We start from the raw sequence: 27,482 nt of genomic DNA, 5'->3' as shown, positions 1-27,482 counted from the left end.
TTGGGCATGCCTTATTCAAGTCCTTGAAATCTATGCACATCCGCCATGTTCTGTTACTCTTTGGAACTATAACTGAATTGGCCACCCACGTTTGATACTTGATTTTGGGAATGATTCCAGCATGAAGAAGATCTTGTACCTGATCATTCATAGCGTTGGTTTGTTCTGGACCCATTTTTCGCTTCTTCTGAAAAATTGGCGTAAACATCGGGTTCACCCTTAACCTGTGTTCCACAATACTACGTGGGACACTGGTCATGTCAACAGGTTGCCAAGCGAAGATGTCCACGTTCCTAGTTAACAACTGCTTCAAAAAAGTTCTTACTATCTCCGAGATAGCAGGTCCGATCACAACTGTTTCATCCGGGAATTTTTTGTTCAATACCCATTTTTCCGGCTCGGTCCTCTGAACTTGCTTTGGGACTTTGCTAGGTTTTGAGCTCGCGCTGAAGAATTCTGCTTATTTTTATTGCCAATCAAAGATCTGGCATCGAATTGCTTTGATGATTCTGCGGACGGTTGCAGCCTTGACCAAATTGTTCCTTTGGCCTGTCTGTTTGGTCGTGGAGTTTGAACTCTACTTTGGGCACTTTTTTCTAATTACTGGAGCTCAACGTTTTTTCTGTTCTTGCGTACAGCTTAGCTGCTGTCATGATTCTGTCCCAAGTTTTGGGCATTCCATCTCTGCTCGTCAAAGTTCGAACCAAATCATCACACTTCACGTTCTTGCGGAACACTCCTCTGAGCATATCTTGGCTGACCCCGCTGATATTAAGGCATTCATTGTTGAACCGAGTTATGAAGTCCTCGATAGATTCATTGTTTCGCCTTACCACATCTACTATCTCCTAAGGATCACGAGTAGGCTTCTTCAGTTGACTGAAATGATGGGAAAATTTGGCCACAAAGTCATCCCATTTCTTAATTTGTCCGTTTGGTAACTTCTCAAACCATTCCCGCACTACACCAGTAAATGTTAATGCAAACATGTGACACCAGTAGGGAAGAGTCCAACCGCTGACTCCTCCTACAGCCACAAAATTCAGCAAATGATCAGCGGGATCTGTCATCCCATCGTATTTTCCAACGGATGTTGGGATTTTTTCATTGACTGGGAATGGGGCTATTGCAATGCGTGAAATGAATTTTGACTTTTCAGCAAAGGCTGCCAAACGGTAAGGCTTAGAGAAGTCTTCCTCAGCATCACTGTGATATTCCGCATGACGAACTACCAATCACGGATGACTAGTTTCTCCTCGCAGATGAAGTCTGATATCACCGTTATAATAACTGACGTCACCCGGATGATACGTTGAATTGTGACTTTCATACTCGTCTAAGTAAGCGGGTACACTCATGACCCTGCGAGGACGCTCACTCATTCTCCATACTTCTTAAGGATCCCTCTCCGTCTGAACGCTATGACGGATTTGGCTCCTCCTCGCCGTTGCGAGAGGGGAACGTGATCTCCTAGGAGATTCATCATAAGTCAGAGCATGAGCATGGAGTCACTCTTCACGCACTCTACGATCGTACTCAGCTGGGATGTTTTCTTGCTGAATACCGAACCACTCATCAGGAGATAAGGGTCCTCTAGCTCTGGAACTACGATGATGAGTTCTCGCCGGTTCAGAATAGTCAGAATCATCTTCTAGACCCAATTTTGTGCGAGTCCGGCGACTATCTCTTGTGATTCGTCCTGGATCGCCAGGATTAGAACCTCCCAGTCCCGTGACGTGTCCTAGGCCAGTTGGAGTAGGACCACCTGGCGCTGTAACATGCTCTAAGGTACCTAACGCACCTAGGGTAAAGCCTCCAGGTGTTACATCATCAGTAGTTCGTGAAACAGGTGCAGGAGTTCCCGTCGACCCTTCGAAAAATTGACTCATATCGTACGAACCAACAGAAACAAGGAATTATCACAGTTTTAACACAAGAACGGATGATGACAATGAAGAAACACAGATCTACTCCCCTTAATGGGTCTTAGATCCAATGAATCCGCAGGGTAGGATTCAACAACAACCAACAACGATATGAGTACAATCTCCCGAAGTCCAGTGACAGAAACCTGCAAAACAGACACCGTGAGCTCTTTACGGGAAGGACAAGAGGTGGGGAGGTCTTCCCATAACCACCCTCCGGCGTGAGAATAAGTATAGTTCCGATAGAAAGAAAGTAGTTAAGTATTTAGAGTAGATAGTGGGGAGTGAATGAATACCTCAAGGAGATTGTGAAGGTATTTATAGCCGAAGAGTGATGGAATGTGATTGGGCCAACTGTCCCATTCTAGAAGATCCTTCATAACCGCATGGACACGTGCCCTCATATGATAGGTTGAGCTATACGTTGCATGTGCATGGTTATAACAACCTGGACACGTTTCTCATTATGATAGGTCAATATATAACCCTGGCCATGTGCACGGTTATAACAACCTAGCCAGCTGTCCTTCATTCATTGGTTGATGGGTCATGTATCCTTCAAGAAAGGATCTTGTTAATTATTCTATAAGATAATTAGTTAATTACAGCTGTTCTATGACATTGCTTCCTGGTCATCTTGGTGGGTAAATATATTACCGCGCGGATGATTTTTGAGGATGTCTGGATGCTTCCGCATATAGTCCCAAGGACGTATCAATGTTCTTCCTTGAGTGAGTTATGCGGGTGATCCGTTTGTCCCGCAGATGGCATACGAGGAGCTTTCTTCTGACTTGGGTATTTGGATCTTTTTGGTACCCTACCTCTAATGTCTTAATTTTGTAGCAATTTTAGGTATTGTCACACCCCGATATTTGATTGGACATTAACAGAGTGACTCTTTTATGTGACAATAGTTAATTTATTCATTTCAATTAACAACTCAAGTACAACTTGTCCAAAGAAAAGTACAATAATACAAGTAAATAACAAGCTAACAAATTCTTATATTTATATATCCTAAATTCTAATATAAGTGATTAGTTTTCAATCTTCATAATAAACATAAAAGTAAACATGTAGCATGCATAAAAATAGATTTGTTCAACACGAATGTTGGTGAGCAATACATTAGTTTTGATATATGTATATAATGAGGCAAACTCTCAATTCATATGTGTAAATAGAACTCTCAGTTATATATATGTATACAACCATTGTAAATGTAATGTAAATAACTAAGGCTTCTTTCTAATGGGTAATAACTGCATTATAGGGAGGATGTAAATGGGGCCCTATTCTATTTGGCACAAAGTCGCAGCAGTTAGGGAGCGTATGATCATACTTAATGAGGCCAACCATAACAATAATTAAACGCTCGTGCATGTAATCAGAAATGAGGCATAAACAAGTGATCGAGCAATATTCGTATAAACACATAATTGTTGAATTATTAATTTAATATTGAGGCTTTAAAACATGTAAGTTTGAATGTGGTACGTGTAACATCCGACAAAAAGTTATCACTAATGTAATCATGAATAGCATCATAATATCATTTGATGAATAAAATCTTACTTTATTAAGATTCAAAATCTTGCAAAGTCAACAAAAAGTCAAAATTTTGACACGTAACGAGCTTAACGTGAAATAACCTCGGGCAGCGGGCTAGAAAATAAATAAATCATTAATACGATTAAGTGGCCCCCAAAATTTAAAATATATGTTAAAACATTAGAGATAATGTATAAACATGATTTTAGAAGGCTCGTATCACAAAAACTGAGAAATAAGTAAACAAAAGCTAGTACAGGACCCGGAAAGGACACGACACAAACTATTTTTAGAAAAATAGTTTTTATAGTCCATATTGTCAGGAATTTGATTTCGTTCAAAGTCTAACAAAAATTATTAAAAACGGTATATGATTGATTATCTAAAACTCGCAACACGTTAAAACGATTAACCAAGTTATGTTTTAATCAAACCCTTTCACCCCCCTTTTCCGGCTCACCATACACCTCACCAACCCACCTCCTTTTTCTCCCAACCCCTTATTACCAACTCGCTTCACCAATCATTACCAACCTAATCTCTAGCCAAATGAGTTGTAAACAAATCCAAGTATCAACTTAACACTCTAATCCCTTACTCCCCCACTCTGCTCCTCCCTCTCTATATTACGGCACACACACACACACATCACCATCATACAAAATTTCAAATCACAAACACACACTCACATTCAAGATTGATCAATAACAATGAAGATTAACAACTATTATGTGACAATAATTAATTTATTCATTTCAGTTAATAACTCAAGTACAACTTGTCCTAAACAAAGTACAATAATACAAGTAAATAACAAGCTAACATATGTTTATATTTATATATCATAAAGTCCAATCTAAGTGATGGGTCTTCAATCTTCATAATCAACCTAAAAGTAAACTTGTGACATGCATGAAAATAGATTTAATCAACACAAATGTTGGTAAGCAATACACTAGTTTTGATATATGTATATAATGAGGCAAAGTCCCAATTCATATGTGAATATAGAACATCACTAAAACCATTATAAATGTAATCTAAATAACTGAGACTCCTTTCTAATAGGCAACAATCATATTACATGGATGATGTAAATGACACCTTATTCTATTTGGCACAAAGTGGCAATAGTTAGGGGGGCGTATGATCATACTTAATGAGACCAACTGTAACAATAATCAAACACTCGTGCATGTAATCATAAATGAGGGATAAACAAGTAATCGAGCAATTATTCGTATAAACACATAATTGTTGAATTATTAATTTAATATTGAGGCTTTAAAACAGGTAAGTTTGAATATGGTACACATGCTACTCTTAAAAGTATCAAAATTTAAAAAAGGGGTGTGTGATTACTCACTTGGAAATGAAGCAAGTGATGGAAGACGAGCCGATCCTTAAGCGGGCGAACCGGAATGATCGGTGTTTGACAAGCAAGTCCAAGAAATTAATGAGTTTAGGATTGAGGATGTGTCCGAAAGTAAATATAAATAAAAGTAAATAAACTAAACTTGAATTCTAATTTGGGGGTTTATTTGTAAAATGAGAAAAATAAACTCCACCAATGGAATTGTATGAAAAGAAGAAATAAACTGAAAAATGGTTAAGAAAAGTGTGTTTATATAGGCAAGTAGCAAGGGTTTAGAGACAAAGAAGAAATAAACTCCACCAATGAAATTGTATGAAAAGATGTTTATTGGTTAGTTTAAATTAAAGTAAAACCTTTAATTTAATTATCATAAATAAAAGAAGTATGGAGAAAAATATGTTTAATGTTTATGGAATAAATTTTGGTTGATTTGGAAGGAAAACAAACTCGAGTTTGGGGCTTAAACGATCGAAAACGAACCAAAACCATTAAAAATATTACTTTTGTTGATATGATCAGTTTCACGCACCGCGCGTAGGGCTATGGTCTATCCTACGCGCCATGCGTGGAGATGGGATTTGGAATATTTTGGTTTTTGGAAATTTAGTTCCCTGTAGTTTGTTTTAGGTCAATTTGAGCACAAAATACGCTATTTAAACACCGTCAAAGACAATGGAACGAAACGACAAGTATGGGGCATGATTATAACATGAAAAACATTATTTTATTAACAAGGATGAACCCGAAAACAAACCGGGTTGGTTATATAATACAATTACGAAAAAAACATAAAAGGATATCTTTTCCTTAACAACAAAAGTTTTTGATTTCAATAAATTTTTAAAAAGGGCCGGGTTTTCGAGTTTAGGAAATGACGACTGTAACAGGTACTAAATTTAATTTATGTTGAAAGTTATCGAAGTTTGCATCAACTCGCCGTCATACACTCGAGTTTACCAATATTCGGGCTTCAACGCTTGGGTTTTACCAATGCTTGATTTTTGCTGACCAAATAGACATCGTTTTATATATATATATATATATATATATTTATATATATATATATATATATATATATTATATGCTAATTCAACAAATTTATATTTTTGGTTTTATTAAAATAATTTTACGAACGTAACCAATGCTCACCGAATACGCATCAACTCGCCGCTATAAGACAACATCTGGTTTTACCGACCGATTGAATATTGTCATAAGCATGGTAATTTTAAAAATAATACGCTCTACGCCTATAATTTTTTTTTATTTTGCTTTTGCAAGTATGTTAACTTGTGGTATCATAACAAATGTAGTTAATACAAACTGAATTCACGTTGGCTTACAATTGCAACGCCTCAGTTTTACCAACTGAATTCGTTGTGTAACGCACTTGGGGTTTAGTGGTAGGAATTATCATAGGCTAACTGCAAAAATGTTAGTTATTAAAATCCAATTTGCTCATTCTTAATAATAAACTTTGTAAATTGTGGTAATGATTGTTATTGAATCACTTTTTTTTTTTATTTTGACAGAATTACAGAAATTGTCGTGTTTTTTTTTTTTACCAAATTTCATTATTTATTTTTTATCTTTAAAATTGATATGTTTTGTCTTTTACGTTTTAAAATCTAACAAACATTGCCATTTGGCCCTAACTCCGTTATTTTTTACCGTTAAATAAGGCCATCTACCTTACGCATGAGGGCATATTTGTCATTTTACCCATTTGTTTAAAAACTCATTTTAATAATCAAAACTAAAATACATACATATATATTCTTTCTCTCTCTATACCACCACCACCACACAACCGGATAACTACTAATGCTCCAACTCTTCCAAACTTAATCTTCATAAACTCAAACAATCAAATTATCAATTAACAATAGCTTACCTAATTCCAGTAACCTCAAAATCCATACATTACAATAATGAAATTATAAGAGATACTTAAAACAACCACTTCTTCACCAAATCTTTTTAATCCTCATCTACATCATCATCTAGACACATTACCCACTAACCAATTTTACCTCCTTTCCAAATTCAACCCTAATTTGAATAATAATCGACATTAACTTACAAGGAACGATATCTTCAATCTTCACCGAAAAACCCAGAAACGGGTTTCTCCCAGTCATATTCACCACCCCCATGTTAATCAACCGACGACAGATATAGGGTTTGTAGTGTGGTACAAAAGCGAAAGATCAAGGGTTTGGTGGCCGCACTAGGGTTGATGATGGATCTAGGGTTTGGTGTTTGGAGTAAACCAACATGTGGCAGAGACTATAATCGATTTTTTATGGTGGCAAGTTGTTGTAAACCGGTGGTGGAGGGTTGCCATACATAGAGATAACGTTGAGAGATAGTGAGTCTGTGTATGTTAAGAGAGAGAGAGATAGAGAGAGAGAGATTTTTAATAATTATGAAAATGGTTGGTATAAAATTGAGGAAAAATAAAAAGGGATGAAATTACTGTTATACCCTCACATGATCAGCACATGACCTAATTAAATGATGAAATTTAACGGAGTTAGGGCCAAGGATAAAGGTTGTTTGATTTGAAAACGTAAATGCAATACATATCAATTTTTAAGATTAAGAACAAAGGGTAAATTTGATACAAATATAAATGACAATTTCAGTAATTCGGTCTTTTTATTTTTGGCATCCCATTGTAGTTCCAACCTGACACCCAATCCCTTTAACCCGAAATCCAAACAACCCAATTGTAAAGCCCCGATCCCGGTACCCTACTATGGCGTTGGATTTACTCATAAACACAGTTATAATTCCGTTGGATTTGCGGAATATAAAAACATCAACCATATATTACAGATCATTCGAATAGTCTCAACAACTAAACTCTTGTCTTGAAACATAATTTAAAAGTGATTTTAAAACATTACAACATTCTTCTCAAGATGTCAGTATCTTCAGTCCAATGCCATGTGTCTTCATTCAAGCGAGCTGCCTTAGCCTATTCACCTGCGTGCATACTAAAAGTCAGCTACGCTGAGTGAGTTCTAGTTAATCAGGCAACATACAATATGTTCATATATTACATACTTATCTTGCTTTACTTTTTTGTACATACATTAGTATATACCTTCATTATTACTTTCATTCTTTCATGCTTTCATATGTTATCTTACTTTACATACATACTTATACGTTTTAAAGAGCCTTTCGCCCTATAACCTCATATTATTAGGGTCTGCTACCCTCCTTCACATATATTATTAGGATCTGCCACCCTCATTCACAGGTATTATTAGGGTCTGCCACCCTCATTCACATATATTATTAGGGTCTGCCACCTCCATTCATAGATATTATTAGGGTCTGCTACCCTCTTATGGTCAATTCATACGTACCTTATGTTACTTTAATATTTTTATACTTTCACTAGTTTAAGACCTGTGTATTACACGGGCAGTTGATAAAAAATTAAAATTTAAACATTAAGAAATATACAATCAACAAAAAAATTGTCATACATTACTAATACAATTACAACTTAATTTAAAATTACAGGAATTACAAAAGAGACTTCAAGCAAATACTTCACAAATAAGAAAAAATTTCTTTGTACACTACATTCGTGGTTGTATTGGTCAGATTACCTTGTTTATCAAGAATCAAAATCTTTAGCCCAATTCTGCTTGTAACTCTTGACAAGGCGACTTATAGTTTTCCATGTGCAAACACGGGTTCTTTAAAGTACAAACCAACCCTAGATAATGACTGACCTTGGCTTTTGTTTATGGTCATCGCGAAACATACTTCAAGGGGAAACTGTCGTCTTTGAAATTTATATGCTATTTTATTGTTTTTTGGATTTAGCGGTGATCTATGGATAAAAACTCTATGTCCAATGTTAGTTCCAGAAATAATTTTTGCTTCAACTACACGAGTACCTAAATATATAATTGGTAGTCAAGTACTGTTACATAAGCCTTCTTTCTGGTTAAGATTTCTAAGGAGCATAACAGGAACACCAACTTTTAGCACAAGTTTGTGGTTTGTTAGTCTGGATATTCTTAGACCATTAAGCAGTTCAGGGGAGTATAAATCTGTATCAACAGTGTCATTAATATATTCTGATTTACATATGGTATCTGAACTTAAGTACTCGACTTCATCACCTGGAAAAAAACTTGAGCAAACTATCATTAATCTCATCAACAATTTCGTTTGTTGGTCCAAGTATGGATCTGTCTTGAAAGTAATGTTGGTTCTCGTGTAGGTTCCCAGCCGGATCTACACAGGAGTATCTCGTACCCATGAGGGTGCGGAATCCCCTACGTATACGATACGAGTTCTAACACGTTCAACATAATAAGAACAATATAACGATTACAGACACAAATAAACACGAGATAAATGAACTACTGGCATCTTGCACCAACAGACTCCCCCTTGGCAGTAGCTTCATATCTTTAACGTCTTTGACGTGTCTTGTAACCTAAAAAGCACGCACCCTTTGTCTTCAAGCATGAACACACTGTCTCACACAAACTGAGACCACCTTCTGGTATTTCTTCGCTTCGTCTTTCCACGCAGGTATATAGAAAATCTTCTTCTCATTAAGAACCTGCAAGTCAGCTTGAGACAAATTAACCAAGTGCATTGGATCATACACTCTTAAGATCTCATATTCGTCTTCATCTTCCATCATAGCTTCAGCAGTTTGGCAATCAACATACCACCACTTAAGATCCTTCAACACATCCTAGGGCATAAGCTTCATAGGAACTTCCTTCAAACAACGAATCGGCTTATACTTCATCACCAACCAGGCTTGCCATCAGCCCGCATACCTCGTTCCTTATCTTCAATCAGCTTCCCCATTTGAGGCTTCAAAAGCTCAAACTTTTTCTCCTTAACACTCTCCTTCCACACGATCTTTCCAACCCATTTCGCAAAATCATCGTCACTTCTATTTATCAATCTCAACCGAGCCAAATCATTCACTTCACACTTAGGCAAAGTGTTAAGCGACCTCAATGCTTTAGCAAAATACTAAATCCCATCATATCGCTTTATCACAAACAGGTTTAACTGTTCATCATACAACCAGCAAATAATACCCTTCTTCGATTTAGCATAACCCTTGATATTGTAACTTTTCTTGAACATTGCGGGTACCACTGCCTTCTTTGTCTTGAAGAACCACTGAGCACAGCCTTCTTTCCATCTTGGCTGCTCTTCCCATTCAGAATCACCCGACACATTTTCATCTTGAACTACGTTTTCTTGATAAAAACTTGGAATATCATGCTCAACACTATCATCAATTATCTCTCCTTCCTCTAACCCATTGTCAATCTCTATTTGTTCACCAATTTTCTCAATCTCACTAACTGTCAGCACATCGTCAACCAACTCATCCTAATCATCCACAACCACTGTCTCACCACCTGCACTGCCTGACGGACAAGCAGACTCCCCCTGAGATGTGGAAGCCCTAAGAGTTTGTTCAGTTATTGGAAGCTCACCACCTGCATCTTTAGATGCATTGGGATCATCGTCTCTGTCCTGTCTTTTCTTCGTTATCAGCTCATCACATTTGCAACTAGTCTCCCCCTGAGATGCTAAGAACTGTTTAAGAGCATCAAAGAGTTTACCGTGTTCAATGAGAAGTGATGACTGAATCTGGTTCTCAGCCACAAGCCTTTGAATAACTTGTGTCTGAATGAGGTTTATCCTTAACTGTTCAGCAACAACTCTTTCAAGTGTCGCCATCCGCTCCGAATCAGACAGGGTGGCATCAAAATCAAACCGCATGTGGGATATATCTTGAGCATAAGGCGGTGGAATTCCCATACTTGCTGGAATATCATATGTAGATTGAATAGTAACCGTGGGTGGCATAGAAACAGATAACCCAACAGTCGCTACTAGTGTAGACTCAACAAATCTGGCTACCACCTCCGACGGAGTAAGAGTAGGTGGTAAAGAAACAATCTCTGGTGCCGACATCTGTATTGTAGACAGAGCTATACCAGATGGTGCAGATAAGGCTACCATTGGTACACTCAAGGTTACTTGCAGTTGATCTAGCATAGAGGGAGGTAGCATAGACATACCCGATAAGAATGGTGGAGAAAAATGGACAATAATTGAACTTTCTCCAACTCTGGCCCTCTTTGATCTACGTACAAAGCGATACAGTTCATCCTCATAATCTGACTCACTATCATCAGAATCCTTCTTTAGTTTTCCTTGGATCCTCTCTTGGGCAACTACAACTCGATGTGCTTCCAAAGTGTCATCGGTGGAGGAGTCAGATAAAGTTTCCTTTGAGTCCTCCACGGAGGTAACAGACGGGCCAGCCATAGAAACATGTATACCAGAAACTTCAACCACTGAAGCTTGAACTTCAGCAGCAGGATCAACTCTTTCCATGTCAAAGAAACCTTGCCCTCCAAAGGCAACCTCAAGATCAACTAGTTCTTCAGGAGCTGCAACGGGGTCAACAATTGGAATTTCTTGAACAACCGATGGTGGTTGTACCACAGTAGGTGGTTGAGGAATATCAACATGTTGCGGATCCGGATCATTAAACTCATCCTTTCGCGGAGCAACGTAAGCAGGGTTAACAAGATACCCAAATAAGGCAGTGTGCCTTGGACAAAGTTCAGGCTTGCTACGTGCACTAGATGACCTACACTGTGCAAAAATTCTCTTGTTGATGCTTTCCACATAAGAGATAGGACGACGTTGTGGCAGATTGGGGGCAATATGATTGAGAATCATCTGTAAGAATCTTGGGTACATCAAGAACCGTTCCCATGCCACTGCTCGTCGCAGACGATCAATCTCATAAAATACCATCTGACTGAAACTATAAGGCTTATTGTAATTTAATGCAGCCATTGCGGATTGCATTGTCGCACCCATACCATCAAAACCAGCCTTGCGACCAGACATGTACACAATTATCACGTGCATCAAGAAACGCCACTGATCCAATTGAAACCCCTTTCTCCTTTGAGAATCTCCCAACAGACCTGAATACCCCATACGAAGAAACGCTCCATTTATGAAAGTAGCTGAAAGCTCAGTAGGATCCTGAGTGGTTTCAACCCCGAACTATAAAGCTTCCCTGATCGGATTTGCCGAGAACTGCACCACTAGATTGTTCATAGTAGCACGCATCACTGGTGGTTCAACCTGACAGTCTTATTCCACCGTTCTCAAGAAGTCTTCAATGTTTGGTAGAGATATCGGTAAAGTAGTTGTACTGGCATGAAAGATACGTGAACGAATGAGAAACGAGATGATCTCACGAAAATTCTCTGCTCCACGACTATCCGGATCCAAAGTGACATACATGTTGTGACCCGAAAAAAATTGTCTCTTATCACCTCCACCTTCATCACCACCTGTACCACCAGCACCAGCCACAAACGAGCTAAGTTAGACAAAAGTGGCAACAGTTGATAACTTCGCTGATTATGATACTGGCGAAATTGAGACTTAAGCGAAGATGGTAACTTCGTTTGATGTATAACTTTGCTTAGTATGTAAAACATTTATACATTCCAATACCGAAGTATACATTTATACAAGCGAAGATTACAAAGTTGGAAGCAAATGTTTAAGCAGAGAAGTTCTTATAACAACGAACTTTCAATTAACTTCGCTGTAAACCTAACTTCGCCGCATAAACGGTGCATCAGGAACAGCCATTTAAGTTGAAGAATGGAAAATCAGAGATTGATTACATGAATAGGATAGTACGATTAAGATTACGAATAACTATTATGATCAAAACAACCTTAACTCGACGCGAAAAAGTGACTTAAGGGTTTTATAAGAAAATCGAATTAAAACTGACATTGTGAAACATCCTAACAACCAAGAACCATAAATTATGCTCCAAGGGAACTTAAGGAACCTTAATCGCAGAAGAGAAACAGATTTAGAAGATGTTGATTCAAAGGTAAGCTCGCCTAGGGTTTAAGTTGAAAAGGTTTGACCAAGAGTTTGACCTTGTATGCCTTTTATACTGTTTATGAATACCTAGTGGCGAAGTTGAAATAACTTCGCCCTATATATAATTCACCCAGGAACTTAAGTTCGCCAAAGAGTCAACTTCGCCTTTGCGAAGTTTATTTATTCTAAAAAATCGATCAAAGATGAGTAACCAAGATTTTAATGAGAATAAAACATCAGGCAGACTACATAACAAAGGTTAAATACAAGGACGGGATCAAATTTCAGTCTTGCAGAAACCCAACATGTTTTTAGAAAAGATCCGAACAGGAATCATATTGATTAAGAGGCTGTCACAGATATTCATGTTCAGCGTTATTATGACATAGAGAAACAGGTTATAGTCAGGTATAAACTTAGTATGGTTTTCATTGCTTCTCTGATACGGATTAAGTTCAATTAAGCTCAAAATTTAGATGGACATCACTTGAGAAATTGTGATGCCTTCTATCTATTCTCAAGGCGTATTTGGCTTTCCCCAGATCACCCCGAGTTGACTTCGACCCGTAGCATCTGATCAATCAATATTCAAGTGTCGTCTTTCTGAACTTTCTGATACTTTGAATATGCTTTCACTATACTCAGTCGATGCCTCTTCCTTGATATTTATGAACATGTAATCTTCGTAAGATTTAACGATAATAAGTTTTTTTTTATACATAACAGACGACTGCAAGTCCCGAATCTGGATCACTGCGAAAAAATAACATAGTCTTCGCGGGGATCAAGACACTCACGGGCTCGTGTATGACTGGGTAATCACTTTTCTGCCTATCATTCGGAGAGATATATGTGGAGACATGCACATTTCAAAATGACTCTCTATAGTAAATCGAGTAGTTTTAGTTTGTATCACTTCTACTTTTACGCACCATAGAAAGCTACCATAACATACAATGACTGTTCTAGAGTCTTTTAGGCCTAATAACTTCACCGGTTAGGCACACAAAATCAGTTTATCTATCACTTTCCAAGGTTGGATCAATTTTCACTTTTAACATCAATTTTGAAACTTCTTGCGAAGTTATAGACTGAAAAAGTATATCATTTCCCAAAAAAAAAATTATATTCAAACACCCTGATCAATTCGAAGTCTCTTGGTAAACGGCTATCCTGAAGATCTAGTGGATCAGCAGGACCAACCACATATGAATATGTGTCCATCCGACTAAGTTTAATCGACATAATTTTCAGCTAAGGAATAAAAACTCATCATAAACCTCCCCGGTCGCTTTCAGTTATTAGGTTAATGGCTATCCTTATAGTCTACAAGTAGATGTAAGGACCAAACATATTCAGGAATATGTCCTTCAAACTTAAGCTACCGACATAGTTTTCAGCGATAGTGATGTTTTTTTTAATAAAAACACAAGGAAAATAAGGTTACTCAAGATTGATCATCCCATTAAGCTCAACAAGGTTTTGAAAACGGGATCGGTCAAACGCTTTTGTAAAAAGATCGGCAAAATTATCCAGTGAATCAACCTTTTCAAGCACAATTAATTTCTTCTCAGCACAATCCCGTATGAAATGATGACGAATGTCAATATATTTAGTTTTACTATGTTTAACGGGATTGTTAGTTACTGAGATTGCAACAGTGTTATCAATGCAAATAGGAGTTTGAGTTAAATCCAGCCCATAATCGCGCATTTGTTGTTGTATCCATAAAACCTGGGATCAGTAGTTCGATGCTGCCATGTATTCTGCTTCACAGGTGGATATGGCTACAGAGGTCTGCTTCTTGCACTGCCATGACACCAATCATCCTCCAAGAAACTGACATCCACCGGTTGTTGACTTCCTGTTCTGATTGCATCCTCCATAGTCAGATTCGGTGTATGCTACCAGATCCAGTTCTCTACCTTTTGAGTACCAGAGACCCAACTTAGGCTTTCCTTTAAGGTACCGCAAGATCCTCTTCACTCCCTTCATGTGCGATTCCTTGGGATTGGCCTGAAAACGAGCACAAAGACAAACTACAAACATAATATCAGGTCTAGAAGCAGTTAAATACATTAAAGAACCTAAAATTGCCCGATACTGAGTGGGATCCACATCTTCATCACTTTCGGAATCAGCACCAAGTTTGTGGTTTACGCAGATTGGAGTGTCAAACGGGGTATTATCGTCCATCTTAAAGCGCTTAAGCACATCGTGAACATACTTAGTTTGATGAATGAACATGCCATCCTTCTTCTGATCTACCTGTAAGCCCAAAAAGAAAGTTAATTCACCCATGGCGCTCATCTAAAACTTCTTCTTCATGATTTTTTCAAACTCCTGGCACATAGAAACTTTTGAGGCAGCAAAGATGATGTCGTCCACATAGACCTGGACGAGAAGAAAATCACTCCCATTCCTCTTTACAAACAAAGTACTGTCGATCTTTTCGCTCTCAAACCCATTCTCCAGCAAGTATTCTGACAGAGTTGCGTACCAAACTCGTGGGGCCTGATGTAGGCCATATAATGCTTTACTAAGCTTGTACACATGATCTGGAAAGTCTGGGTCAGGAAAACCCGGAGGTTGCTCGAAATATACCACTTCATTGACTTTTCCATTTAGAAATGCACTCTTAACATCCAACTGAAATACTTTCATCTCTTTGTGTGCAGCAAAGGCCAGGAACAGTCGAATTGCCTCTAATCTTGCCACAGGAGCAAACACTTCGTTGTAGTCGATTCCTTCTTGTTGATTACACCCTTTGACTACTAATCTTGCCTTGTTGCGAATGATTACTCCTTTCTCATCTCTCTTGCATTTGAATACCCACTTCGTACCGATTGCATTCACATCTTGTGGTTTTTCAACTAGTCGTCATACTTCCATTTTGTTAACATGAGCCAGTTCTTCCTGCATGGCTTCTACCCACGAGCTATCCTTCAGTGCCATTTGATAGTTCTTTGGTTCAATCTAACTAATGAAGCAAGCATACAAGCATTCATTCATAATACCAGTGTCTTTAATGCATGCATACACACATGTGTTTACCTCCAAACTCCTTCTGGTACGCACACCATAAGAAGGATTACCAATCACATTCTCCAAGGGATGATTCTTGTGGATCTAGTAGTTTGAACGCGACCAACATCTAGATCATTTTCAAGATTTAAAGGGAGTTCATCTGAGTTATGTTGAGTGTGAAACGGAATGAAAAAGTCATCGTCGCTTGAGACAGATGGAGTTTCAACAACACTTGACGTGGTAGGTTGGTTTTAATTACACTGGGGACGATGCACAATGGCTTCTTCTTCATCGAATAGCATCTGAGTGGCCATTCTCTCATCTATGTCTGCAAAATCCAAGTAAGGTATATTAAAAGATTTAAATAGTTTATCATAGTCGAAAGCCTCTCCTGGTCCCATGCTAGGCTTTGGTGATTTGTAACTTGTAATGTCAGTGTTACAGACCACCTAAACCTTGTTGTTGAATAAATTAAAAACTCTTCTGTTGGGTGTCCCAACAACATAGCCAACCAAAATACCTTCGTCAGCTTTCTCACCAAATTTTGAGTTAGTCTTTAATATCGAACATGGGGACCCGAAAGGTTCAAGACCTTTCAGATTTGGCTTTCTACCATGCATAAGTTCATAACAGGTTTAATTTAATCTTTTAACAGTTAAAACATAATTAAGGTTATAACAGGCCGGAGCAACAGCCTCGGCCCAGAACACCACGGGAAGTTTAGCGTCTTCCAGCATAGTCTTGGCGCCTTCGATTAGGGTTCTGTTCTTCCTTTCAGCTACTCCATTTTGTTGCGGAGTATATGGTGCGCTAAACTGATGTTAAATCCCTTTCTGCAAACAAAACATCTCTATTTGGTAGTTCTTGAATTCCATGCCATTATCACTTCTGATGAACTTAACCTTTCTCCCAACAATATTTACCACCTTGGTAATCAAGTTAATTACCAACTGAACCATTTCATCTTTTGCCTTCAGAAAATAAACGCATGAGTAACGCGAGTAATAATCAGTCACAACCAAGCAATATGATGTTCCTCCAAGACTCTTGACATTTATGGGACCAAAAAGATCCATGTGGAGAAAATCCAAAGTGCTGACAATTGAGTTAACCCTCTTGGAGTGATGTGGCTTCTTGTGCTGCTTTCCTTTCTTGCATGACAAACATTGGTCTTCAAAGTTGAAGTTCTTCAAGGGAACCCCAAGTAACAGCCAATTCTTGACAATGTAGTTCATCTTACGAAGATGAATATGACCCATTCTTAGGTGCTACAATTCTGACTCAGACTCTGTTGCTTTTGACAGAAGGCATGACTCTTCCGTCACCATCTCGGTTGACCGCATGTCCATTACATATGTGTTCTTTTCTCTTGGAGCTTTCATCACAACCCAGGTTTCAGGAATCTTGAAACCAAGATAAAGTACGAGTGCCTCATCTTTTGTAAAATGCACGGTATTTTTTGTCACAGATTTGAGAGACACTTAAAAGATTGTGCTTTAACTCTTCTACAAAATTAACTTTTTCCAACTTGATTCTCCCATTAGTAACAATACCAATGCCAGTAATTCTCCCTCCACTTTCTCCTGCAAAACTAACCCTTCCCCCTTGAACAGTCTTCCAATCAAGTAACAATTTCTTGTTGCCAGTCATGTGCCAGGAACAGCCACTATCTACAACCCACATGTTGTTTACGGTCCTGCTCTACTGTTCCTGCACAATTAAAGAGATGAATTAGAAGCGAGGGACCCATGACCTTTTGGTCTTGGGTTGATCAAACCTATTAGCAAACATCCAATTCCTTGGTTGCCCAAAGTTCTTTAGAGGAGAGTTTCTGTTTGATCGAGATGGAGAATTTCTAGAACATTGATTATGATGCCATCCATATATCTATGAGTTTCTAGCACTAATTGATTCATAGTTACCTGATCTGTAATTAGTTGATAAAAAACGAGGCTGGTTTCTTTGAAATCTTGGATTATTCCAACGATTGAAGTGGGATGTGTTAGTATTTTTACCAGCATCATATTTAGAGCTTGTTTTATTCTCGTTTTAAGTTGGTTTCATATTTCTAGATTTTCTCCGTTTCAGAGGACAGTCATTGACAAAGTGTCCTATCCTGTTGCATCTAAAACAACTGTTGTTCGAATTATTAGCGTTCCTTTGAACATTCATATCAAGATTTGCTTTAGATGATAAGGTTGTGTTTCTATCAGTTTGTCTCACATACGGGGGAACAAATGGGTTTAAAGAATATTTCTTTTTGTCAAAATCGTATTCCTCCCCACGTTTGAGTAACACAACTTCATCTTTCATCTCAACGGACTCAAAGGTTATGTCCGAATTTGATGAAACAGGACTTGTGACATTAGGACTTGTGACATTAAGATTTGTGACATTAGAGCTTGTCTAAACAGTCTCATTCATATCAACATCGGTGTTGTTTGAATGAACCTTAATTGGTATTGTCTGACCAGTTTCAGTATAAACGGATTGCTGACTAATAGGATTATAAGTATAATTATTGTTGAAAGGTGGTGGAACTTCAGTGTATCCGATTCCCCCTTTGTTGTTTGGGGAACTTTGAACACTCAGTATATGATCAAGAACCACAGACGAATTTCTAAATTGTTCAATTTTTCTGTTTGTCCTTTTCTGCTATCAGTTTGGTCTTTTCCTCTACAACCTCATAGCTAAGATCAATTACTTGTATTTTTCAGCTAAGGTGGCCTTAAGGCTTCTGATGTCTTTTACACTAGCTTTTAGTTTTACCGAATAGCTATTTTCTTTAGTTTTGGAATAGTGATGTACTTCCTTTAATTGTTTTTAATTCAATATCCAAACTAACAAATTGATCGATTAAGGCTTTCAATTGATCAAACAGTTTTTCACATTGCCCATAGTGAGATTCAGAACATACCTTTGATAGCAGATCGTTCACTTCTGCCATGCATGCTTGATTCTCCACTGATTCTCTGTCACATCTTCCAGTCTAGATGTTTACCAGATTAGCTTGTTCAATCACCTCCTCAACTTGTATATTCCAGTTATACCCACCGTTCTGTTGAGACGCCATAGCCTTGATTTCACTACGACTTCCATTCTGCTGCGTAGGCCTGTTCTGACTTCGTTCGACTCTTTCATTTGTACATTCTTTAGCAAAGTGTCCATTTTGTTGACAGTTGTAGCAGCGAACCTTTGACTTGTCGAACCCCGGTCTCTCTCTAACGAACTTTCTACCAGTTTTCTTCATAAACCTCTTCACCCTTCTTACAATCATTGCCATTTGCCACTGCAGATCCATTTCTTCCATGTCATCGGCATCTATCTGATCATAGTCGTCATCTAAGGTTGCAGGATCTACTATATTTCCCTTGATGTAATTCTCAAACGTGGCAATCAAGGAGGCATAAAGAGTAAATTTTTGTTCAGCTGATTTCACACTCATAGGAATCCTTGAGTAATTCTTGCTAGATGCACTGGCTGAGGAATTACCAGCAAAGGACTGAGGTTTTGACGAACTACTTCCACTTGCTACAAAGCATATGTCTCCATCCATATTCATCACCACATGACCATCTTGAGTAGAGTCTGTTTCACCTCTGAGTAATACGTAGTCGTTTTTGATTAAGAGCTTTAATTTGGAGACCCTTTTGCACCATACATTCCTGGATTCTGAACCTGATCAGTTGGAGTCTCTTTCCTTATCATATTTAGCTCATAATTACGTAACTTATTGACCACCGTTTCCAACTCAAAAGTTTCAAAATCTTTATCATCTCTTATCAAGACTGTGTATATTTCCCATTTGGGCGGTAGAGCATCCGGTAGTTTTTCTACAATTTCTGCCTCTGTGTATTTTATGGTGTAGTTGTTCAACTCTGTCATTAGGTGATAGTATCTTGTGATTATATCATCAGGTGACTCATTCTTAAGGTACTTGAACACTGAGAATTGAGTTTTCAACAGTTTTGACTTTGAATTTCGAATTCCAACATTTCCTTCAAAGCGGTTCTCTAGTGCTTCCCACAATTCTCTAGCAGTCTTGTACTTTTTGAAGGTATGAAGGATCTCTTGAGGTAGTGCCATTGTTATGGCTGCTAGTGCTTTACTTTCTGCTTCGTACATTTTCTTTTCATCATCCTCCATCATATTATATTTCTTAAGTTGCTCACGACCTTCAAACTCAGTAGTCGGTGGAATGTACCCATCTTTAATGCAGACCCACATTTTTGCATCTTGATATTTCACATACTGTTCAAACCTATCTTTCAAGGCAACAAAATCAGTACCTTTAAACAGTTTTGTAGCTTTAGTTGCTGAACCAGCTTCAACTTCCATCTTTACCAGTTCTGTGATGTTTATCGAAGTCATACTTGAACGAAACGATACCTAGAATTCAAATACAATATCCTGTGAACAGTGAACAGCGAACTTATAAGAACTTCGCTACTAGCCAAACTTCGCCTTGGCCCCAACTTCGCCAATCTTATAACTTCGCTAACCTTATAACTTCGCTGAAACCCTATAACTTCGCTGACCTTATAACTTCGTTGAAACCCTATATCTTCGCTGAAACCCTAGTTCCGTATGAAGGCAACTTCGCTAAGTGAACGGCTTAGATTTGCAGATCTGATACGTATAATAATGAAGGTTGCGAGAGTGACAGGAAGGTGCGATTGATGAGTATTGTAGAGAAACTAACAAAGGAGCGGTGTTTCAACGTAAAACAATTTCGTGAATGGTCTAACGAAATAATTTTAACACTCGTGTGATAATCCCGAACCATACAATCACGAGCAAAATGCTCTGATACCAATTGTAGGTTCCCAGCCGGATCTACACAGGAGTATCTCGTACTACGAGGGTGCGGAATCCCCTACGTATACGATACGAGTGCTAATACAGAGAACACGTAAATCACACGCAAACACACAAACACAAAGGAATACTCAATATATTGCGATGACGATAACCAAAGACACCAAACATGTAACACACAATGTCACAAAACCTAGCCGTCAAAAGTTCTCCCAAATAAGCCGAAGTTAGGGAATATAAAGCGACAACTTCGCCTAACATGCTAGGCGAAGTTGTCCCTAACTTCGCCATCCCACAAGTTCGCTTAACACTAATAGCAAACTAACAAGTTCAACATAATAAGAACAATGTAACGATTACAGACACAAATAAACACGAGATAAATGAACTACTGGCATCTTGCACCAACATCTCGTAATTCTTTAGAATATCAGGATATACAAATTCAAAAATTTTTGATATAGTATCAACATAATCTTATATAAGTAGATCCTCAGGTATATCTATCGTTGCAACACCATCATTAGGACCGCCAACATTACCTTAACCTATCTATATCTAAAAGCCATTTTATGAATAATCTGGTTTCTTCAACATCAGATGATGGCCTACCCATAGTTAACCTTAGATTTTTTGTTAATCTCAAGACATTGCATTCACTCCAAATGTAAAAAAGAACATAGAGAGGCGTTTACTATGTCTTATCTTGTGCCTTTTTGAACTACAGGTAGGATTTGTCGAAAGTCTCCTCCAAATACAATAACTTTTCCTCCAAATAGAAAATTAGAAGATAAAACATCTTTTAAAGACCCGTCAAGAGCTTGAAACCCATGTTTGTGAGCCATTGGAGCCTCGTCCCAAATTATTAATTTGGTTTTTTCTAATAATTGTGCCTCGTCTGTGCCTGGATCAATGTAGCAAGTAGAATCCTCATTCAGATTTATCGGAATATAAAACATGGAATGTGCTGTGCGACCTCCGGATAACAAAAACGAAGCAATTCCACTTGAAGCAACAGTTAGGACAATTTCTCCTTTTGATCTTATGGCAGTTGATAAGTTCTTCCATAGTATGTTTTACCTGTTCCACCATAACCATATACGAAGAAGACAACACCTTTATTCTGTTGAACTTCCATCATTATACGATCAAAAACATTTTTTTGCTCATGAGTAATTGAATTAAATAGAGTTTGGAACTCTACTTTTAGCTGGTTTTGATCGTATGACAACTCTTCGTAAATCAAACTATTAGATGCAATAGATATATACTCGGCATCAGGGAAAGGCATGGTTTTATATCTTCTTAAGCTTGAGTTGTTGCGCAGCAAGATGTTTTCAATCTCAAATAAAGTGAGGTTCTTGATTTGATCTTCAGTTAGCGATAACTCTGTAAAAATTGAATAAAAAATTTGGTAATATTAATGACTATATATGCATATAAAGATTGTAAAATTCACTTCCAAAATATTGATACCTGGTGACTTTAAAAGACGTAGTTGGTTGTAAATAATGTCATCAGAAAGCCATTTCCAAGTATTTATCCATACATGTTCTGGTCTAGAAAGCTATCAGTTGACAACATTGTAGCGAACAACGTGCGTACTCCGTGACCCAACGATGAATGGCTTGCCTCTTCAATTGCCTCAATGTATTCTTGATCATCTTCTAATAACCCAAGGGTGTAGCACACATATCTAAACGAAGGTTGAAGACGTTCGTTAACAGTGAGGATATCTTCGAACGATCTTGGACCTTTAACTTTGTTCAAAAGAATTCGTAAGAAGTACGCTTCTCCGGCAGCATGAGACACGGCATGAATTCTACCTATGGAAAATCCAACGACGTAAACAAATTCAGTAGGGAATTCAACATAAGACAATTTACGTGCGTTAGCATACTTTTGGTTGCACTTCATCCAAGCAGTAAACATGGAAGAAGAGACACTTTCAACTTTTTCCAAGGAATTATCAAGATCATCGTCCGCACCATAAACAACATGTTGTTGTCCTGGAAGATGGAAAGGTATTCGGGTAACAGAAGGCATTCTGTAATGGACATCATATCCGAAAATACGCCAGGCTGCCTAAGAAGCAGATAAATACCGACAATCATAAAATTGTTTGATCTCATCGACTACTGGTTGTTCCACATCTTCTTGTGTGTCGTTTTTGGAAATATAAACAGTAGCTCGATCAGGTCCTTTGTTGATGTATTTAAACAAATACTTTATAAATGATGCCTAATTGCACCATTCAACATTAATATGTGCCTGATATCGTTTTATTAGGTACTTGTTGTAGGGGACCACACTTCTATTATCTAATTGAATGTCTCCTTTTTGAACAAATTGACCAGAATCGCGTCTTCTATACAGGGGATAACCTTGTGAATCGACATATGTTGCCTCATGAAAGTTCTTTGGAAAACTTTTGAACACTTGTTGTCAAACATGCACGGGCAGGTCGAATTATGGGAACCACATGGACCGTTAATCATCAATTCACTTACAAGGTTATATAATTCAGGGTCTTCATTCTTATCAGGAATCACCGCAGAAATAAAACGATCAACGTGTTCTACGTCGGGACGCTTATGATCAGCATGCATAAATAAGCAGATATGAGCATGAGGCAAACCACACTTTTGAAATTCGATTGTCTAAACAACTGCATGAAAAGTTTTGTTTATAATTAAAACATTAATGGGTTTAAGTTATATGTTTCTATCAAAACCTTAATAATCTTATGTTACAAAAATATGATGAAAGAAACATATGTAAAGTATTCATACCTGCTTGTACTTTTCCGAGAACCGCTTTATCCTTCAAATCTTTTAACAGTGAGTCATGCTTGATTTTAAACATTCTGCACAAGATGTCGGGCCTATATTTTGATTTAAGAGTGGTGTCTTTAAGAAATCTTGTCATTTTGGGCCACTTTGGATTGCACGTCATTGTTATAAAAAAATCAGGGTATACAAACCATTTTCAAAGTGTCATAGCATCCAGGTAGTTTTGAGTCATATACCGAGCACCTCCTATAAACGACGAAGGTAATATCACGGTATGTCCCACTTTTGAAACACTTGATGTTCCCTGATCTCTTAGATTCATAAGATTCTCATATGTTAATGATCTTAGTTTTGTTTGTTGACTACGTATAAAAAAAGCCTTTCGCTTTCAATCATGGTATACGCGTCAACTATAAAATTGTTGCAACAACCTCCTTGAGTTTAAAAGAATTGAGAACTGGTTGAGCCTATCTTGAATCCTAAAGGAGAACCATTCCCTCATTCTAGTAAAAGGACGTTTGCTGTCATCACCCTCGTTAACACCTCTATGAGATATGTCAACTCGGTAGCCATCTTCACCATTAACAAATATGATTGGATATTGAAGAGGGATGTATGAAGGATTTAGTTCACTTATAGGTATTATTTTCCCGCCCATAGTAGTTATAACAACATCACGAGTCTGAAGGAAGTCAGAAATGCCTCCTACAATTAAAGCTGCAGCTTCAGATGTTGTTGGTAGGTTGTAAGTTCTTCCATCTTTTTGTCGGTTTGCAACAAGACGTAATTTCAAATTAATATGAGGGTTTTGTTGCAAAGAATCTCTTGCCATTCTATATGTCTTAACGAAAACATTTTGTGAATCTAACATTTCTTTCAAACATTGAATAATTTGAAGATCCATTGCATTGGCAGCATCAGTTGACATATTCTTAGAGTCACTGTAAAATAACATGAAATAAGTAAATATATGAGTACATAAAAAACGGATGAATTATCGCATGCATGATAAAGTGATGTGAACTGAAAGAAAGATATTTTTTTGTATACTTTTAAATGTGATTACATTCCCAAAAAATTTTTGTCGGTTTGTAAGCTCATTTTCGGTGTCATATATGTACAGCTGTGAGAATTTTGGTTTGGATCCAGGTTCAGGTTGAAGGCTTCCAATCGAATGATAATTTTGACCACTCAACCTGAATACAAATGGACCTTTTCCTCGATTAACGGTTGTATCGATTTTACCTCGCATTGAAGTAAAAGAAAACATCGAGTTGTAACGTCTAATGTTTTTCAAAAAAAATTTGCTTGTTGTGTCAATGCCTCAAAATAGGTTTTCATATGCAGGGTTGGATGGGATATATTATGGTAATTCGACACTTCCATAACGGCAACACAGTGAGTAACTTCCTTTTGCTTTTTTGTTTTGTCCCCTTTTCGCTTCATCTTTCCAAAGTTTTGCATGACATATTACGCATATCACAATTTGATCACCATGATCCAAGTAATCTGAATACAAATTTATAAAATCAGTTAAAAAATGTAATAAATTAACTATGTATGGAATAATTTAGTAATAGTTGCTTAGCTACCTTTAGACACACCCGAAAATATGTCAACCTCAATTACTTCATGTTGTGTCGTTAGAGAAGACCGACTAATACTTGAAGACTGAATATTTGATGCGTTTGAAATTTTTTTACCCCTTTTTATATCCATTAATATTTTCCTCGATCTATGATTATCTTGCGAGACAGAAGCATCAATTTGAATACCTAGAATTTGAACAAATAAAAAAAATAAACAACTATTTAGTGATTGTTAGATTATTAGTTATGAATGAATTTCATGGGAATATTGTCTTAATATTGTTTATTTGTGTAACATAGGCAGATGATTGGCGTAAATTTGTTGCTTGAATGGTTGATGAAGGTGTCACACGTTTTCGTTTCTTGTTTTCTAAAATGAGCTTCTGAACCTTTCGCCTATGTTTAGTGTTGGAAACACCCAATATATTACCTATATATTTGTATTTGCATGGCGAAAAAAGATGTTCAGTATGTTGATAATCAATAGTGAGTATAATAAACTATGTCGTAAAAAATGTTACAAACCATTGGTAATGTCAGCAAAAGGTCTTCGTGAATTTATGGTAGCTAAAAAAGTAAAAATTCAAATATATATTAATTAACCGTAAATTTAGTTAGTCAATTATGTGCATTTTTTTAAGTATTACATAATATTTGAAAGAAAACTCAAATTTTATTTATTTAGAGGTTATATGATAATATGAAAAACGAATTACAAAAGTAAATTCGATAAAAGTAGCCATAATTAATACCATCGGTAATGTCGTTATAAGGTCTTCTTGAATTTCTGACTACGAAAGAAAAAAAAAAGAAAAAAAATAACATATTAGGCATAGGTTTAAAGCATTATGTAATCATTAACCTTATTTTACAAAATACAATAAGTATATTTGCATTTATACAATTTTCATAGTTATTAGAAAATCATGTAACATAAACCATTGACATATACAATGAGCAATTGTTAAGGTCTATTCATATGTTTAAAAAACCATAACCTATAATCACTTAACAATAAAATTATTGAAACATAGTAAACTGATTACAAAAAAAATGTGCGCATAGGAACAACCATAAAAAAAGTAGTTGACCTTTCAACATTTTGTAAAGCAATAATAAAACCATAAACCATATGAATTCCAAAATGCAATAATAAAACCATAAATCATATAAAATCTGTAACATCCTACTTTTGGTTATAATAATAAAATAAATTTCGTCTATTTTATAGTGGGTCATTATCGGTTTAGATAAATAGAATACGAGTTGGGCTAGTGTTGGGTTAAATGGATATGGGTTATGGAGTTGGTTATGAAAGAAAGAAGGAAAGACCATGGGCTTAAGCCCATGATCCCATAATTATATAAACCTTAAATCACCATTTAATCCCTCATTTACACATATCCCTTACAGCACCCAAAACAAGCACTTAAGCTTTCTCTCTAGTTCTTCCTTTCTCTAAATCGAATACAAGAAGAAAACCGAGCACCGACCCAAGGTAATGATAGTATCATAGTGTATGAGCTTAAACCCGTTAGATATAATCACGAAACGACGAGCCAACACCGTTAAACCGTTTAAGTCACGAGATCCAGGTGGAATCGGGTATAAACCGAACCTATGATGAGCTTAGGGGTCACCCTAGCTCAGATCTGGATCGAACGAGACGAAAAACGGTGAAAAACGAGTTAAAACTCGTTTTTTCCGGTGAAACAGCGGTATTCCGGCGGCGGCGCCGGAAAGTTAATACGAGGTAAAGAATTTTAGGGAATGTTCTGACATTCCCTGACCTAACCCTAGTTCGTTATGGGAACATAACGAATTGGAAGGTGATTCGTTAGTTGATTCGCATAAGGGAGCACGACGAACTAGCTCTAATTCGTCTCTGATTCGTTAAGGGAAAAGGGTAACGAATTACCTTTGATTCGTTATGAAAAGTTCATTAAAAGAGATAACAAATTAGATGGACCAATTCGTTATATGGACTGGTTCGCTATGGAACTGATTTGTTAAGGAGTCCAGTTCGTTAAAGGGTCCAAATTCGTTATAGGAACCAGTTCGCTAAAATAAGCCAATTCGTTATGAACCAGCTCGACCCCAACCAGGGGCTCTACCCCTTCGACCCTGCTAGGGGCTGCCGCCCCTAGACCCCGCTGCTAGGGGCGTTGCCCCCGGATCTCGTTCGTTGTGGGTTATATAAAGACAGAAATGGGATATGAGTAGTAATAGTTAAATGATACGTGTAAATATTATACAGTGAGCTGTGCACAGCTCAAGAAGGGAATAACTATTAACGGTTAACGTAACTACACTCAGGTGAGTTCTAGCCCCATTCCTTGTTATGTTTTCGGGGCTATGTGTATACTCGATGTGAATTGTCAATACACTTATCCTAAGTGATAAGTGTATGCCATATGTGATAATGTGAAAAGTATAAATGGTTGCTTGTCGGTACGTG

General features: G+C 37.3%; 1 protein-coding gene across 1 annotated transcript; it reads right to left on the bottom strand.

Moving 5' to 3' along the window:
• Positions 1-21,344: 21,344 nt before the first annotated feature.
• LOC143589660 (uncharacterized) lies at positions 21,345-21,934 on the bottom strand. The gene is made up of 2 exons (XM_077070358.1): positions 21,724-21,934; positions 21,345-21,619 (listed from the first exon to the last, which is right to left on the bottom strand). The coding sequence occupies exons 1-2, from the start codon at positions 21,932-21,934 to the stop codon at positions 21,345-21,347; spliced, it is 486 nt and encodes a 161-aa protein (XP_076926473.1).
• Between the last annotated feature and the right edge of the window lie 5,548 nt (positions 21,935-27,482).

Source organism: Bidens hawaiensis, unplaced genomic scaffold (assembly GCF_021521415.1).
Source record: "Bidens hawaiensis isolate Kalapana, Puna unplaced genomic scaffold, B.hawaiensis_p1.1 tig00037691_1, whole genome shotgun sequence".
NCBI lineage: Eukaryota > Viridiplantae > Streptophyta > Magnoliopsida > Asterales > Asteraceae > Bidens > Bidens hawaiensis.
This window is presented reverse-complemented; position numbering and strand designations above follow the sequence as displayed.